This window comes from Echinops telfairi, unplaced genomic scaffold, assembly GCF_000313985.2.
Source record: "Echinops telfairi isolate 266 unplaced genomic scaffold, ASM31398v2 ScPeMD7_22;HRSCAF=79, whole genome shotgun sequence".
Classification (NCBI taxonomy): Eukaryota; Metazoa; Chordata; class Mammalia; order Afrosoricida; family Tenrecidae; genus Echinops; species Echinops telfairi.
The window spans coordinates 8,165,046-8,181,923 of record NW_022103919.1 but is presented as its reverse complement, the minus strand read 5'-3'; the positions used below and the strand labels follow the sequence as shown (position 1 = coordinate 8,181,923).

The 16,878-nt window shown below is 51.9% G+C and overlaps 3 protein-coding genes across 6 annotated transcripts in view; 2 read left to right on the top strand and 1 right to left on the bottom strand.

Moving 5' to 3' along the window:
* TSC1 (TSC complex subunit 1) overlaps positions 1–4,864 on the top strand; it is a 78,278-nt gene extending 73,414 nt beyond the window's left edge. For both annotated transcript variants that reach the window (XM_004713232.2, XM_045288502.1), the window contains exons 21-23: positions 787–974; positions 1,063–1,224; positions 1,629–4,864. In XM_004713232.2, coding sequence (XP_004713289.1) covers positions 787–974; positions 1,063–1,224; positions 1,629–2,139 — 861 coding nt within the window. In that variant the 3' untranslated portion in view covers positions 2,140–4,864. The remainder of the gene's footprint in view (positions 1–786; positions 975–1,062; positions 1,225–1,628) is intronic.
* A 3,088-nt stretch (positions 4,865–7,952) lies between these two features.
* On the bottom strand, positions 7,953–16,063 carry SPACA9 (sperm acrosome associated 9). 3 transcript variants are annotated; one of them, XM_004713235.3, is made up of 6 exons: positions 15,813–16,062; positions 15,356–15,553; positions 10,678–10,869; positions 9,479–9,681; positions 8,917–9,064; positions 7,953–8,026 (listed from the first exon to the last, which is right to left on the bottom strand). In XM_004713235.3, exons 3-6 carry the CDS (start codon positions 10,819–10,821, stop codon positions 8,015–8,017), a joined length of 507 nt encoding a protein of 168 aa, XP_004713292.1. In that variant the 5' UTR covers positions 10,822–10,869; positions 15,356–15,553; positions 15,813–16,062; the 3' UTR covers positions 7,953–8,014. The 3 variants fall into 3 exon arrangements, with proteins under 3 accessions (XP_004713292.1, XP_045144512.1, XP_045144514.1); XM_045288577.1 differs by having other exon boundaries at positions 7,953–9,064; XM_045288579.1 differs by lacking the exon at positions 15,356–15,553 and having other exon boundaries at positions 7,953–9,064; positions 15,813–16,063.
* Positions 16,064–16,213: 150 nt separating this feature from the next.
* AK8 (adenylate kinase 8) overlaps positions 16,214–16,878 on the top strand; it is a 174,143-nt gene continuing 173,478 nt past the window's right edge. The window contains exon 1 of the mRNA XM_004713319.2: positions 16,214–16,297. Within this exon, the coding sequence (XP_004713376.1) occupies positions 16,214–16,297 (84 nt within the window). The remainder of the gene's footprint in view (positions 16,298–16,878) is intronic.

Here is a 16,878-nt window from a genome sequence, read left to right as displayed (position 1 = left end):
TCCTATACCCTCCTCGCCATTGATTTTGGAACACTTATTCCCTTGTCCCTGGGTTTGTTAACACCTACTTCCTTTCCCCCACTTTCCCCTCACCCATGTCTCCCAGGATAGGTCTATTTTTGGTATTCTCTCGAGACTTCCTTGCTCTGTTCCCCTTGCTGTTCTGTTGCACGCCCTTAGTGTTTTGCCTCTGTGTGGTGGGGTCAGATCAGACGGAATTCCCGCACTGTGTCTCCAGTGTTGTCCCTTGTAGGGCTATGGGTCAGTGAGGAAAATCATGTCTCATAGTGGGGCCAGCCATATGGTCCTCTCTGTACATTAGCTGCTCTGAGGAGGAATATTGTCCTCAAGGCTTTGTGGGCCAGGATGTCAGCACATTTTTTTATGCCATTTTTGTGGTAAAATTAGATGCTTTGGCTGATAACACCATTTTCTTACTGATAACACCATTTGATATTTTTCTAAGACTTAATTTATTTACCCACATTTCCGACAATAGACTTACAGAATTCCCAGTCTTTGTTCTTTAAATATGCTGTGACGATTGCTTTTGTGCCAAAGTGTCCATTCACGTTTCAGATTCTTTAGGTGGGGCTACGTTTCAAAAGATGACATTAAGTTAATACTTAACTGCCAGCTAATTTTCTAGAAACGTGTATTAGTTTATACTCCCGCTGGTAGTGTAGTCCAGTGCCCTCCCAATCCTTATTACATTGATTTTTCAAAATGGCTATTTATGGCATTGCTGATTTTCTTAAAAGCACTAACTCTGAGCCCCTCTTTTAGGAAGTAGAAATGATGAAAGCTGCTTATCGGAAAGAACTAGAAAAAAACAGAAGCCACGTTCTCCAGCAGACTCAGAGGCTTGATACTTCTCAAAAACGAATTTTGGAACTGGAATCTCATTTGGCCAAGAAAGACCACCTTCTTTTGGAGCAGAAGAAATACTTAGAGGATGTCAAACTCCAAGCCAGGTAACTTTCACTGGGAAAGGTTTGGCAGTGGAGTGTTTTCTTCATTAAGAGAAACTTCCCATATCTTGGGGGGGTCTTTATCTTGCAGAGAACAGCTGAAAGCCGCTGAGAGCAGGTATGAGGCCCAGAAAAGGATTACTCAAGTATTTGAATCGGAGATCTTAGATTTATATGGCAGGTTGGAGAAAGATGATCTTCTGAAAAAGCTTGAAGAAGAAAAAACAGAAGCAGCTGAAGCCATAGAAGAAAGGTAGGAACCCAGAGTTGCCGCCTCCACTGTGGTCTAACCACCACTGACAGCACCAGGGCGTTTGTCTTTGAAGCAATCATGGCTCGATGAGAGAACTGCAGCCCTCACTCAGTACCTTCCATTTCCAAGAGCCACACGTAGCCAACCTTTTCACCAGCTGCCCAGGGATTTCTCCTTCTCCTTTTCCCCTGACCCTAAATCACTTAGTAAGATGCCAAGAAGCAGTCACATTTAAGATTCCCACTCACTTTCTCTAGTTGTGCCATTATGTTTGTCTGGCTGTCTGCTGCTTGACTTCTCTATGAGATGGAATGGGCTGCCAGAGGTCAGGGTCAGCATGAATGTCTTCCAGATGTGGGTGCTGCAATTACCGGTGCATTTTTTCCTCCCTGGATTTCTTATAGGCTTGACTGTTGTAATGATGGCTGCTCGGATTCAGGAGTGGGGCACAACGAGGCGACATATGGCCACAACGGTGAGACCAAAATCGCCAGACCTGGCAGCACCCGAGGAAGTAGAGGAGGCGGAGGAAGCAGCAGCAGCAGCAGTGAGATTTCTACCCCAGAGAAACCCCCCAACCAGAGGGCAGGCCCATTCAGCATTCGGTGGGAAACCATGGGCGAGCCCTCCACCAGCATCCCTATGACTGTTGGTTCACTTCCCAGTTCAAAAAGCTTCCTGGGCAGGAAGGCTCGAGAGTTATTTCGTAATAAGAGCGAGAGCCAATGTGATGAGGACGGCATGACCATCAGTAGCCTTTCTGAGACCCTAAAGACGGAACTGGGCAAAGACTCAGGTGTGGAAGCCAAGACTCCCCTGAACCTAGATGGCCCGCACTCATCTCCCCCAAACCCGGACAGTGTTGGAAAGCTTCAGATCATGGACTACAATGAGACTCATCATGAACACAGCTAAGGATGATGGCCGATCAGTGTTAACTTTCACGTGTTGGCATAGAACAGGTGGTGTGAATGCACGTTTCAAAGCTTTCCTGTTTCCAGGGTCTGAGTGGCTAGCTCATGCAGTGGAAATGGGATGGAGGTCCTTTCAACAATTGGCTTAGTGGCAGAACTGTTTTTGGATCTGGCATTGAAATGCCCCGTAACCTTTCCCTTGAGTCACCCTCGGGCCTCTTTTTTCACACCTAGCAGTGTACTAATCCCAGGGCCGGTTTGTGTTCCTCAGTAGCTTTAACCCCTCCCCCCCCTACGACCACCAAAAAAGAATGGTTGCGTCCTTTGAACCTGTGCAATATGAGGCCAAATTTCATCTTTGAGTCTAACACACCACTTTCTGCTTTCCTGAAGTTCAGACATCTTGGTTGGCTCTGTTAGACCAGGTAATTGGTGGCATTGCAGGTAAGTCTGGTTTGTTCCTTTCCAGGAGGTAGTCTGCAAAGCTATCTGCTCATGGAAGCTTTAATGTGAGACTCCCAGTGATTTTTGGTTCTGAAGTCTAGCATCTAAAGCAGCAGTTCTAGAAAAACAATGGTTGTTTTGTTTTTTTTGTTTTTCTTTCCCACCCTTAGAAGCTTCCTAGAACGCTCCCAGTGAACAGACAGCTGCTGTTTCACAAATCTAGACTGGGCCCAGTGGAGACCACATTTACTTGACATTTGAGAAAGCCCTACCCAACCTTTCTGCCATGTCTCTTCCCCACCCCACCCCCTGTATTTATTTGGTGTGTATGAAACCTGGTACTGTTCTGACCACAGGCTAGCAGTGTGGGTAGGTGGAGCCTGTTTTCAGCAGGAGAGAAGAATTGGTGACTGAAAAGTTACCCAGGAAGCACTTGTATAAGAATAACTGCATCTGTAAGCAGGTCTTGTGCTAGCTGAGCCCTCTGACTAACCCCCTCTCTGTCGCCTTCCCCCGCTTTGTGTTCATACTTGCCCTCATCTTTGTGAGCTGCTTGGCTAACGCAGCAGCAGAAAGGCACAGATGTTCCAAAGAGTTTCCTCACTGTTTTTGTTGTGACCATTGTTTCTCAGGCTGCTAGAGTTGCCTCACTCTAGTAGGTTCTAAGCCACCAAAAAAGTAACAGCCTTTTCATACCAATTCTAACTTTCAGGGGCCTGTGATCCAGGGAGCTTATTAGTGTTGTTAAACTCCCATGTGGAAGTATCAGCAGATCATTGAATTCTGGGAGAAGGCTAACAAAGACTGGCTTCTTCCAGGGAGCTCACCAGGGTGCCCACACACACTCAGGAGAAGGGGCACTAGTCAGAATCCTGATGGCAGAGAACCCAAACTGAACAAATGCTCCTGAAATAAATGCTAGAAGCCTAAGAAGTGTTGCTTGGTGTTACAGCGGAGGCAAGGAGAAGGTGGGGTAGAAGAGAACTAGTAAATGAACTAGGTTTTCCTTTTTCTCCTCTTTCTACGGGAAGAATAGACAAGGGTCAGCCATGAAATGGACAAACACAAATCTAATGGTACGAAGTCTTGCTGCATAGGGAAGCTTTTACCATGTGAGCGTAAAGTGGGTTTTTTGTTTTTTATTTTTAAAGTGGGGCAATACATATTCTAGCATCCCTAACCAAAGGGAGTTGGATAAAACTAGGAACTCCAGTTCACCATGCCTATGCTGGCAGACCTGCTCCGGATGTCATTTTGGGTGTGACCAAGTGGCTCCCAGGCACTACCACTAGGTGGCCCAATGTGAAGTAGTCATGATGCCACACGTTTCATTCCACTTTGTCCACAGGGAAGCTTAAAATTCTGTATGTGTCATTTCACAGTTCAGTTTTAGAAAAGAAAATCACAAACAAATTCAAGGAGAAAATGGTTTAGGATAACTATTACAATTGGTCTTAAATGCTTTCCCACTCTACCACAGATCAAAGGTAAGAGGCATTAAGTCAAACCTTTCCTCTTAACTGGTCAAGGAAAGGAGTCCAGTGTAAGAAAGGAGAACAACCTAACACCACTTCTTTTCTGATGTGGGCAGACTTTCAAGACACAGGGAAGGAAGGAGCTCATGGTAAGGTGGAATGAGAGCAGGGGCTAGGCTGGAAGTCCCTGGGCAGGACAGGACCCTGCACAGATGTCTGTTCAGCCGAAGTGTGTCTGCTCAGTTCTAAGACCAAGTTGATCACCACCTCAGCGCTTGTGAGTTCTAAAGGGTCCATGAGTTTAATTCAGCTAAGGTTGGGGAATTGAGACCTGCAGTCATGTAGAACTTAGCCAGCCTAAAAAGTTGGGCCTTTATGTGGTGAAAGAGTCGATAGGAAGGTTTTGTTTGTATGTTTCTTGGAAGTGATAAACCTGCCAAGGATCAGCGGATCACCTGATCATGCTACAGTGAGTTCCGTTTTCAGGATGGCAAGGTGATAGTGGAGGAACCACTCAGAGCCAGTGTAGGCCTGGGAACAGCCAGGGCAGAAGCAGAACTGTAAGTTCAGAGCTTGCCGTCTTGAACCTGCTCATGCAGTGTGGTGTTCGTACATGTTGGGAGTGGGAAGCCTCCACCCACAAATCACCAGGAGAAATCTTGATCACCTGAGAGCTGTTTGGCCAAGGTGTGGTACTTACTCTGATTCCCACCTAACACTAAGCAGGGTTCCCACAGACTTGGCGCAGATGGGAGCCTGCTGCTTGTACAGCATGACGGTTATTGAAAATGGAGCACTACGTATTACGGGGGGTGGGGGTGGGGGCTCGACTGGAGCCAGGGAGTGCGGAGGGGAACAGAAACATGGTAGCTTGGTCTCCACAGAGAACATGCTTTCTGATTCTTTGGCTAGAAAATGAGCACATGGACCTCTGGCAGATACCACTTTTCAGATGATTAAAATGCCTCTGACAGGGTTCTGCCGTGGAGACTATACAGGAATGTCATTATGGGATTGGAAGAGAGAGCTGTCTTAAATAAGAAAACTGACTTAAAACCAAAGGTAGGAGAATGAGGTACTTTGGGAATCGAGGTGTTTTCTAGGTAAATACTAGAAGCCAATCTTACTCAATAGGTGGGTATACGTTGACCTCTGTCGGTGTATTGGCATTCGTTTTGTTTTTTTCGAAGAAGAAACAGCCTGACCTCTGGGAGTATGCTGCAGAGGGTCTGTTTTAGGCCATGTGAGTGGGAAGAGTCGTAAGATACTTCCTTGTGAACCAGAGTATATGTTTAGAGAGAAAACGTCCAAACTAAAAGTGTAAGCTGTTACAATCCAAGAGAAGGTTCTGGAAACCACTGACAATTAGAAAAAGGTAGCCCACCATGTTGCTGTGGCCACTTTGTATAGCACAACGAGAGCCAGTCCCAGCTGCAACCCCACGTGCAGTTTTTTGTCAAGAAAGATGTGTTGGCAGTTGGTCCTTGGCAGAATGGAACTATCCCAGGGATCATGAGGTGCGCCACAGGTGCAGACTAGGCGCTCAAATCAGGTATGCGTCTCTGTCTGGAGGATATGATGAAATGTGCTAGGACTAGCCAGTGTGAATTTGCACCAGATACTGGAACGAACCACTTGATGCCAGAGAGAGCTGACCGAAGAACACACGGCACATACAACGCAAAGGAATAAACAGGTCCCGTTTGAGAGGTGGCTCAGGCTGACCAACCCTGTGACTCAGTGTAGGAAGGCTAGAGTGAAGGCTCCCGCTTTCTCCCCACCGTGGTCCTGGGGGGGAGAAGCACAGGCTCACCCAGCAGTGTGTGTCTCACTTGGGGAAGAGAGCTGCTGTGTGGACTGCTCCAGGTTCACACACCTGCCTCCACTGCGTCTGTCACTCCTGGGGGCCCATGCTCTGAAAGGGACCTGCAACTCTGTGTGTACTGAGAGATCCATGCAGACAGAAGGGGGACTGGTGCATCTGTTTACATCCAGAGTTTCATGACATACTGCCGCCCTTGCCCCCCACCACTATCAAGTATTTGATTGCACTTGGTTATGCTTCTCCCTGTAGGGAAAAGAACAGGTTTTCGTTGGAGGCTTGGCCTTGGGCTGCTGCTGTGACAGTGTCCCAATGCGGCCGATTCCCTGCCCACTGAGTGCGATGTGCATCAGAGGCGGGCGCCGTCTTCTCCGTAGCCACCTGCAGTCTGTGCACGCTCAGCTGAAGGAAGCGTGACTGGGGAAACCTGACAGGCTAGTTGAACATCGATGCCCACAACTGCTTTTGGCATTGAAATCAGTTCATGAAGGCAGAGGATCTTCCTTCCCCTACTTCCCAGTGGACTATAGCAGAGTGTGCTATGCTGTAAACTCACCTGTTCTCTGGGAGAACTATGCTGCTTTTAAGCCATTGAGATAGATGGTGTAGAGGAGGCTCCCGAAGAGTTTTGACAGCCCGCAGACCTACCCCCGCCTCCTTCCGCTCCCCCTCTGATACAGTGTTTGGACAGGAGCGTCCGGTGCTGCTCTGTGTAGCAAAGGGGCAGCCAGGCTTTTTGCACTAGAAAGAATCAGTGATCACTTTCCTGACGACTTTATGGACCACAGATCTATTATGGAGGAACAGATTATGCTAAAACTTGATCTAGTTTTATAACTCAATCATGGATCAAACACACGTAACTAACGTGCAGTATAAAGGGAGCCCATAATGAAAATAGATTTTGTAAAACGGACTGCTTTTAGCTAAATTGAGGAAAGTCACTTCTTGTCAAAAGGTTTAACGTTGCCACCTTGATCTTAAAAGCATGTCAAACAATCCCCATGAGCCCCAGACTCTGCCATACAGATGGACTGCCAGGGAGACTGGTACAATCTAAGTGAACAGGAATCGGAATCAGAGGGCTTGCTGTCCTTAGAATGTTCTAAAATGTCAAGGCAGTTGCTTGTGTTTAACTGTGAACAAATAAAAATTTATTGTTTTGCACTACTCTGCTGTGTTGGAATGAAATGACTTAAGTGTTTGGACACTTACTCTAAAGTTGTAAGCACCAGAGATCTGGATTGGTGCAGTGGGTGGGTGGGTTTTGGTGTTAGCCTCACCAAGGCCATTTTTGTTCTGGCAAATCATCTGGTGAACAGCAAGAACAATTCTTCCCTGTATCTGCCTCAGACCTATGCTCTTCCAGCAGGGTTGTGTGGGAGGGAGTGACTTGAGTCATCTACTAGAGAAGCCCTCAAAACCACGCTCACCCGCCTTGATTTCTATGCCTGCTTGAAGTTCTAGGAGTGTGTCTTGTTGGTTTTGCTGTAGCCCTTCTAGGAGAACTCTGACCAGCATTTAAATTGCCAAGATTTCATTAACCCTTGAGCTTTGCAAGCTGCATTGTGTAGGTGTGCCAAGGGAAAGGGAACAGGCAGGAGAGCCAGCACCTTACACTTGCATCCCTTTGCTCCACCCTGGTGTTAAGTCCTTGGCCAAGGACTGGATAGGGAACTCTTGCAGACAAGTCAGTGTGTGATAGACTGCCTCTGCCTGCTTGCCTCTTAAGATCAGCCTTGCTGTGCCATTTGAGCAGCGGAAGTGGTTCTTCCCAGACCACGGTGATAAAGACCCAGAAGTGGCAGTTTTTAACTTGTCTGGAAAATGCAGGTTTTGTCTCTTACGATACCTGCCACCAGAGGAGGACTTGTGTAAATGCCGGCTGCCACTGGATCATTGGCAAGAGCCTCGTGGAAGCCCCCTCTTTGGGGAGCTGGCATGTATCTGTCTGTGCAGTGTCTCTGCTTACTGGGACTTTGGCTTGTGTGGGTATCACCTGGTGCCCTCTTATGTCTTAGGGTGCATGTGGACTTTCTTGAAGGATAAGTCCCAGGAAGTCAAGCTAGGCAATGAGGTGGTAGAACACTTTTTATTCTTGACTGTTTACCCCCGAGGAAGCAAGAATACAGAAGCTAAGTCGTCCCCTGTGAAGGGAAAAACCAACAGTCAGATAGTACTTCCGGCAAGCTGTGCAGCTAGAGACATTTTACAGTGTTTGGGCCTTGGCTGTGTTGTGATAACCAGGTCGTCTTCCTTGTCCAAGGGCCACAAGCTCAGAATCTGTCTGACTTCTATCATACCTCTCCCTTCCCCAAGGAAAGGGAAAGGTGGGTCTACTCTCTCTGTGGCTTTGAGCCAGAGAACCAAACATGCATAGGCTGTTTCAACACGCCAGACTTTAAAACAGCTCCCACCCATGAGGTGGGAACACCCGCTTTCCCAAGAGAAGCTGGGTAGTCTTCTCCAACTTGGTTACTCAGCTAGAGCCCACTGCCAGGGCAGGCCTGGCACAGGGAGGGTCTAGCAAGGACCTGCCCTTACTCTGTTTGTTACCCTTCCTGAGACCCTCTATCAACAACACACTGTCCTGGCAACTGGTGTGAGTGGGACTCCTCTTCCATAAGCCCAGAGCCTGACCTCTAGAGTCAAGGGAAAGTTAGAAGCAAGTGAAGACAGGAGAGAGAGATTCTCAGGGGTGTGTGTTGCCAGTCCCTCTGGGGGTTACTATGTGGCAGGGCCTAGTACCAATGAAAAGGGACGGCCCCTGGGTACCCAGTGAAAGAATGGAGCCCCCAACCTTACTCAGTAGGTCACTTGCTTTGGTTTATAGTTTCCCACCAGGTGGTCTCCAGGGAGGTTTTAAACATCCTTTGTCTTTCAGACTAGGTTTGAGGCTGCGCTTTAGAAGTCCCCTAAGTTGCTTTGTTTGTAACTGCGTCTGGGTGTCTGTGGTTTGGTGAGGACAGGTGGCCTCCTCCATGGTGGTAGTGGTGGAGGAGGAGGAGTCGTCGTTGTTCGCCTGGGGGTCACTCACTTGCTGCAGCACTTTGCGAGGCAGCTTCTCTGAGTGGGCGATCCATTCTTTCATTAAGTCTAAGACTAAGGGGATGAGACTGACCACGCCGCCGTAGTGGTTCCTGGCCTCGTCGCAGCTGAGGTGGTTCACCACGTCGTGAGGATACCTGTAGCACAGCGAGAGAGGCCCCTGTCTGCCACCAATGCCAGGACCTGCCAACTGACAGACCAGGGCAGGGGCCTGTGATCCCGACTCTACCTCAGAATCATCAGGGGGAGGTTTTAACACTGAGGACCGTGCTGGGGGTCTATTCCCGAGGCTTGGGGGCCACAAGCCCAGGCCATGCTGGTATGAAAGGGCTGGGTTGAGAACCACTGACAGGGGTTTTAGAAGCCTAGTGAGGGGTTGAAACCCACTGTGCTCCTTAGCTATGGTGACTCTCCTGATGCCAACATCTGAAGAGCTTCCTGAGCATTGTCATCTGGACCCTTCAAAACCTGTTCCCTCCTCCAGGCCCTGCCTCTCCTACTTGAATCGCCATACATGCTGAGGCCTCCAGAGCAGGACATGGGGGACTTACTTGGCTCTGAGGCTGCTTAGGTCGTTGCTTTGGCTAACAAGGGTCTTGCATTTCTCTAGGAGGTTGTTGGTGACCGGGGTGCCAGAGTGCAGGGCTTCAAAGTGCTGGGAGAGCTTGCTCAGCTCGGTACAGATGTCCAGGAACATGAGCAGAATCCGCCGGTCCGTGGAGTTGTTGCAGTAGTGTTCCATGTAGCTCTGCACCTGCAGAGGCCACGTGGTGTGAATTGCGGCCACACCAACAGGCAAACGTCCGGGAGCATCCACCCTGCACCCTCTCAGATTAGGAGGGAAGGGAACTGCCTGTCACTTGCAAGCATTGTAACATAAACTCACTGCCATCAAGATGATTCTGACTCATAGTGACCCTGTACGACAGCGGAGTCCTTCCCCTGTGGATTTCTGACACTAACTCTTTATGGGAGCAGAAAGCCCCCTCCTTCTCCTGAGGAGTGGCTAGTGGTTTTGAACTGCTGACCTTGTAGGTAGTAGCCCAAAACGTAACCCACTATACCGTAACATCATCAAGCGTCCTAGCCACTGGGTGAAGTGCTTTTCTCTCTCACCAGAACCCTTTTTTACTTGCATTCTAAAGATGAATAAGCAGAGGCTAAAAGAGGTGAAATACCCTGCCGGACAGAAGTAGCCGAGTTACACCCCCGGGCTCTGGCTCACAGCCTAGGTCGCTCTCCCAGGCCCCACACAGTGTAAGCAAACTAAAGCAGAGGGACCCGGTTCCCAGACTTTTCAACAATAGGCCCACTTAGAGGACCCACTCAAGAACTGGGCACGTAAAAGAGAGGGGGGTTGTCCTCAATCTGTCAGCATGGTGTTAGGAAGTAGGAGAGACACAGACAGGCAGGAATCCAACCAAGTTCCTGGGAAGTCCCACTGCAGCTGCAGGGCAGTGCAGCACCCAGGGCTACAGGTAAGAAAGTGTCTCCCCCCACCCCACCCCCAAGACCTTTGGGGGAGAGGGGCTCTGCTGACACCACGCTGAATTTGGAGCACTGGCCTCTAGAACTGGGAAGCCACACCTGCCTGTTGTTTAAAATGTGAGGGGTCTTGTTAGAGCAAGCGACCTTAAGAAACCAGTGCATGTCTCTGGACTTCTTTCAAGGGAGGGGCCCGGGCTTGGATTCTCAGGATCTGGCAGGCCCTCGGTGTGCCCTAGCCCCAGCCCCCTCGGGGAGGCCCCACCTGCCCAATGCTGCTGATGGGCCGGATCTTGTCATGGGCGTTCTCCCTGCAGTGCTCCAGCGCGGCGATGAAGGTGAACTGCTGCTGCTGGAAGAGCTTGTACGTCTGCTCGATGTTGCGCAGGGATTCCTTCACCTCATTCATTGTCTTCCTCGGGTGGGGGGCGCGGCACTGATGAGAGGGCAGCAACCTCTGGGGAGAGAGGAGGAGAGCTGTGAGGACCCAGGCCAGGGGTCAGGGAGGAGGACGATGACCCCCCTCTGCTGAGTGCTGGGGTCAGTCTCACCCCCAATTTTCAGAGATGAGAAGGAGGTGGTGGGAGGCCACACCATTTGACGAGGTCCTTGGGAGTTACCCGCTGACCTTGACCCATGTACCCACCAAGGACATGCTTGTGCCACGAAATGAGATGCTCTTTCCTCAGCTGTGGACACAGTTTCTCTCTCGACTCCCCAGTTTCCACAGACTGTGGGTAGCTACACACACACTCCAATCTTTCCTCCTGGTGTCAGCAACACCTGGGACCAAGGAATGTGCCACCGGATGCCAAAGCAGCATACGAGCAGTTTGGACCAAATGATTGGAAACCCTCTGCCCTTGGTGGGGAAGTCTAGGAATTCTTCCTTTCCCAGTGAGCTGAGGGGGCAGAGAGAAAAGTCAGCACTTGACTGTCCTGTTTGAGATCCGAGTTTCCCTGCTCTGCTTGGAGCAGGGACCTAAGATCTCCAGCGTGTAGAATCCCAGGGCAAGGGTTCGGCCTCCCATCTTAACTGTGGCCTAGGTCGTGCCGGGTTCTCCCTTCTCTCTGCTCATCCCTTACACATGGTGCCCGGTGATTCAGTCCACAATGCACCTTGCATCCTCACGAGCCGAGGCAGAGAAAGAGCTGCGGGCTTGGCCTGCTCCATGTTGCAATTGTGTTGAATGCGTCCAAAACTCTCCACATGGACTATACGGAATGTAAGACGGGAGAGACCTCTGCAGATCCACTCCCTGGAGGTTTATAGTGGGGTTGAGGGGAAACTGAGGCCCAGAGAGAACAAGCCCAGGGTGCCACAGCCAGTTTGTGCAGGAGACAACCTAGTTCCCATGCTTTCTGACATCTAAACCACTGGCCCCACTGTTCCTACCCCTCCACCACCACGAAAGCCCAGCACAAAGGAGCCGGGTCTGACTGCACCAGGCAAGCAGTCCAAGCGAGATGGGGGAAGGTCCCCTGACACTTGGCAAGGTTGGCACTGGGCAAGGACACCGGCCAGGCTTCCAGGCAGCTCCCAGGTGAAGAGGATTTCAAGTAGGACAGAGTTGGAGGCATTGCTGCAAGGTCCCCCTCGGCACTCTGCGCTCTGAGCAGGGCTGGAGCCAGAGTTGGGGGGCTATGTGGTAAAGAGGGCGGCCATCAGAGGCAGGAAAGGAAACAGCCTCCCCGAAATGACAGGGCTTGGGTGGGCTTGGGACAAGCCCCCGGAGCCACAGTGCTGGGTTGCAAGCCGAATCGCAACAAGGTTGCCATAAAGGAGCTGCACCCAGAGGGACCTTGACATTCGCACCCATAAACCTGAGCGGGTCTACTGTAACTACAATGGGCTGGGTCCGGCAGCAGCCCTAGGAGGCGACCTTTGGGAGCCATAACGCCTGTGTTTGTCAGCAGACAAGGGCAGCTGCAACATTGCTGTGGGGGGTGGGGTCGGGGCGGTGTCTTGGGTGAGCCAGCCTCCTTGCAGCTCAGCCTCCTGGGCACTCAGCTCCCCACCCCAAGTGGGCAAGCAGGGACGGGGGAGCTGGGCTGCAGTGGAGGGGTAGTGGGAGGGACAGCAGCAGCTATACCTGGGCTGGGCCCCTCACTCTTCTATTGTCCCTCCCCTGGTGGCAGCCAGAGCCCAGTGTCCCTCACCACAAAATTTAAAGACAAAAAAACCCCTATACACTGGGCACCACTATTTTCTTCACAAAGACAGACAAGAAAACTGAAGGCATACATGCAGCAAGGAGAGGAGCCAGAATGTTCCACTCAGCTCAGCCTGACTTTGTAATTTGGGCACTTCCCTCTTTCTCTGACGATCCTTAAAGAACAACCAAGCCAGACATCAGATTTACTGGGGCAGGGCCAGGGGAGGGAGAGATACCAAGGCCTGAAAAAGATGTCCAGCCCATCCTAGACGTCATCTACAAGCTACAGCCATCACTGCCATCAAGTTGCTGCGGACTCATAGTGACCCTGTAGGACAGGGCAGAACTGCCCCCGTGGGTCTCCAAGAGAGTAAGTCTTTACTACATGGATGCACAGCCTCATCTTTCTCCTGAGGAGCGGCTGGTGGTTTTCAAACCGTTGACCTTGCATAACACCACAGCACCACCATGGCTCCTTACAGCCCAGAGCTAGCTGTTCCCATTCCCCATCCCAAAGCGACCACAACCAGTGTTTGCTGGGTTGCCCTTCCCTGCCTCATTCCCTGCTACCCTTTGGGGGCTTCCTGGGGCTGCCAGGTTCCCCAGGGACAGAGCCTTGGCTGGTGGCCTCAAGAGCCCCTGCAAGCAAAACTGACTTGGGTCTTGATCCTCGCCACTTGTGACATGCACTGCCAGGGGTGTCACGGGAGGAGCTGTCACAAGCTATCCAAAGTGAACGTGCCTTGAACGCGAGCCTCTGCAGCCAAATTCGTCTGGATGAGAGGCACCTCTCTATCTGGGCGAAGAGGTAAGGGAAAAAATGATTACCCAATAGGTTTCAGGCTTTAATTGATTTGTATTTTTCCAGGCTGCTACAGAAGATTAAATCGTGGTATGAAAAGTGCCTAGGGCTTAAAATAAATGAGAAAGGCAAGTCGTTTCAGACACGTCCAGGATGCAAACCTCTCCGGTGCAAATTGCAAGCTTGGTTGTTGGGTTCTTTGTTCAGGGGAGATGGCTGCTTTTCTTCCCCAGCTGCCTTTGCCGTTGAGTCTGACAAGCCTACCAAGGTGTGCACCCTTTGAAGAAGTGGTTTGCTGAGGGAGAGGCACGACTGCAGCCTTTTGCAGTTGGAGGGAGCATCTCCGGGCTGGTAGAAAAGGCTCTGGCCTTGGGCTCAGGGCCCTTGGCTCTAGCTCTGGGTCTGCCTCTTTGACCTCATGGTGACTCTGGCCAAGATTTCCCTGATTTCTGGGCATCGGTTTACGCGTCTAGGAAATAGGGAAGTTAGAGTAAAGCTTTTTCACAGGGCTTTCATATTCTGATGCTCCAAGAATAACAACTGATGAGGAATGAGGCCCAGGCAGGGGCAATGACTTGCCCAAAGTCACCCAGCCAACTCGTCCTCTGCACTTCTCTGATTCGCTAAATTTTTGGGTCAGTAATATGGGAATAAGGAAGACTGAAGAAGAATCAATGCATTTGAATGATAGGGCTGCCAAAAAAGTATTGAAAGTCCCACGGACTGCCAGTTCAGCCAGAATGCTCATCGGGAGCAAGGGCAGAGAAAGGACTTTGGCGCACATGCATTGGCCGTATTATCAGAGGAGACCAGTCCCCTGGAAAAGGACATTATGTTTGGGAAGGTAGGAAGACCCGCAACTAGATGGATGGACACACTGGCTGCAACAATGGGCTCAGGCAACAATTGTGGGGATGGTGCAGGCCCGACTGGGTTTCATCCTGTTGTACATAGGGTCACTGTGAGCTGGCCCAACTCGAAGGCACCTACTATTTCACAGGGCTGTTGCAAAGATTAAATTAAACGGCATTCCTCATGTATTATACGCTTACGATGTACCCCAACCCAAGCCACACCCATTGCCTCGAGTTATTCCAACTCACAGGACAGAGGGGAACTGCTCCCTGGGGTTCTGAAGCTGTAAAACTGCAGGGAAGCTGCACCCTCATTCTCCTTCAGTGGCTGGTGTGTTCCAGCCTTTGGTTAGCAGCCCCGCACACGTGACCCGACGTGCCAGCAGGGCCTTCCTTCCTACAGAACAGTTACTGTCTAAGACTGTGAAAATCCTCATTTCACAAGGAACACAGCGATTGAGCAGTTTATCAAAACTCACAGGAAAAGGTGGAACCAGGATCAGAACTGAAAAAAACCCAAACTCACTGCCACCCACTGCAAGCCTACAGGGCAGGGCAGAACTGCCCCCTGTGCGTTTCTGAGACTGTAATTCTTTATACACTGAGCGGCTAGTGGTTTCGAACTGCTGACCCTGAAGTTTAGCAGCCCAACGAGTAACAACTACACCACCCAGGGCTCCACAGAATTTGAACTAGGGACTGTCTACTGTGTAATGATTTTGCCATACACACTCCCTCTCCATTGTGAGCTGGGCACAAAGAAAGAGCTCAACAAATGGTAGCTGCTACTATTACTGGCCAAGGCCTGGTGGCGCTGTTCGGTAAGGGTGGGCTGCTAACTCAAGGGTTGGGGGTTCAAACTCACACCTGCTCTGGTAAAGATTTAGTCTCAGAAGCCCTATACAGTATAGGGTTGCTATGAATCCACCTGGTGGCAGTGGGCTTAGTTTAGTTGGTTTTTATTATTACCGGTCAGTGTTGCATCCACTACCAGGGTTCCCTGAATCCACAGGAAATTCACCAGTCCAGAGGGGCTCCTTTCTCCCCCAAAGCCCCGACCCGCCCGGCTCGGCTCCAGGGACAGCAGGGACACCTCCTTTCTGCTTCCAATCCTCTCCCCGTCACCCCTCACCTTTGTCCCCTAACTCCCAGTTGCGAATTCCAGGGCGCTCCTCGGGGCCCCCAGCACGCTTGAATCTTGCTTGCCCTGCTTGCAGCCTGCGCCTCCCAGTGCGTCCCGAAGCTGCAGTGACTCCTCCGGTGTTTGCGGCCCCAGAGGGGCGGACAGGTCTGTCCCAGGACTTGGGAGGTGGTGGCCGGGTGGAGGAGGCTGGGGAGCGCCAGGACGAGAGGGTGGGGCCGCGGCCGCGATTGTTACTGCGGGTGCCGTGGCAACCAGATCACGTGGCGCCCCGGCCCCACCCTTGGGAGCCCGCGGGGAGGGCAGCTGGGGCTCGGCGGCTGGAGGCTCCGTTTCGGCTCGGGCTGCCGGCCGGAGCCCTGGGCCTCCGCCTGCCCCATGGAGACACCTCCCTCTTCCAGTATCTCCCCGCCCCCCACCTCTGATCCAGCATCTTGGGGTTACAGACCCGCAAACAGCGCTCAGGCTCCGGCCAGGGCGCGTGGCGGAATCGGAAGCAGGATCCGCCTCCCACTCCGTGGGTTGGGGGCCGGGAAGTGCTGACTCGCCTCTCGGAGGGGTCGCCGGGCACCCCTTGTTCGAGGAGCCGAAGCGTGGCCCCCGCTAAGACGCACAGTTAGAAAACCGAGGCCAGAAGAGGGAAGCGACCTTGGCCAGCGCCGCCGAGCGCTCTGCTGGAGGGATTCGGGGTGGCGGCGGCGGGCCGAGGGCCAGGAAGGCGCCGGGGACCCACGGGGGCTCCCAGAGCCTCGCGGGGCGGGGCCTGGCGCGTGGTGATGACGCACGCGCTCTGCGCGGCGGCCGTAGCAACGGCGGTTACTAGGGAGCGGAGCCGGGCGCACCGGCAGCATGGACGCGACCACGGCCCCGCATCGTATCCCCCCGGAAATGCCCGAGTACGGGGAGACGAAACACATCTTCGAGATGATGCAGGTGACTCGGGCGAGCCTGCCCTGTCGCGACACAAACGTGGCCGCGGGGGAGCCCTTGTCGCCATGTCGGGGTGCACGGTGGCTTCTTCCTCTCAGGCAGGGGCCAAGGCCCGTGCCATCGGTGTGAGCCACAAGACTTAACGACTTGAGGTGTCTGGTTCTTATAGGGCCACCCCTGGAGTTATCCTTACATCCGAAGAAGCCCCGTGTCCCGCCCGGGTTGGCGCCCTTGGGTCCCAGGAAGGAGTCCAGGAGACAGGCCGGCCTGTCAGGATTAGGGCTGGGCTCTGCCATTGGCTGTCTTTGTGTTCTGCAATTTAACCCGCTCCCTCCTCGAGTCCGAGTCCGCAGCTTCCCATCCGTGAACAAGCCTTTGAGCCAGGGCTGCCCCGGTCAGGTGGCTGCCACTAGGGACAAAAGATGAATGGTTTAGGCAGCAGCATTTCCCACCCTACTCCACTCATCAGGGCCAGGGGTTGGGGGCAGCTCGCTCTCTCTCTCAATAATTTTATTGGGGGCTAATACAACTCATCACAATCCATCCATCCATCCATTGTGTCAAGCACATTTGTACATTTGTTG

Excerpts from the sequence above, each read along its gene's own strand:
- SPACA9 (XM_045288579.1), bottom strand. The coding sequence starts at position 10,821 with ATGAATGAGGTGAAGGAATCCCTGCGCAACATCGAGCAGACGTACAAG. Across the intron at positions 9,682-10,677 it reads CCATCAGCAGCATTGGGCAG|GTGCAGAGCTACATGGAACA; the intron begins GTGGGGCCTCCC and ends TGGCCTCTGCAG. Across the intron at positions 9,065-9,478 it reads CTAAGCAGCCTCAGAGCCAA|GTATCCTCACGACGTGGTGA; the intron begins GTAAGTCCCCCA and ends GCTGTGCTACAG.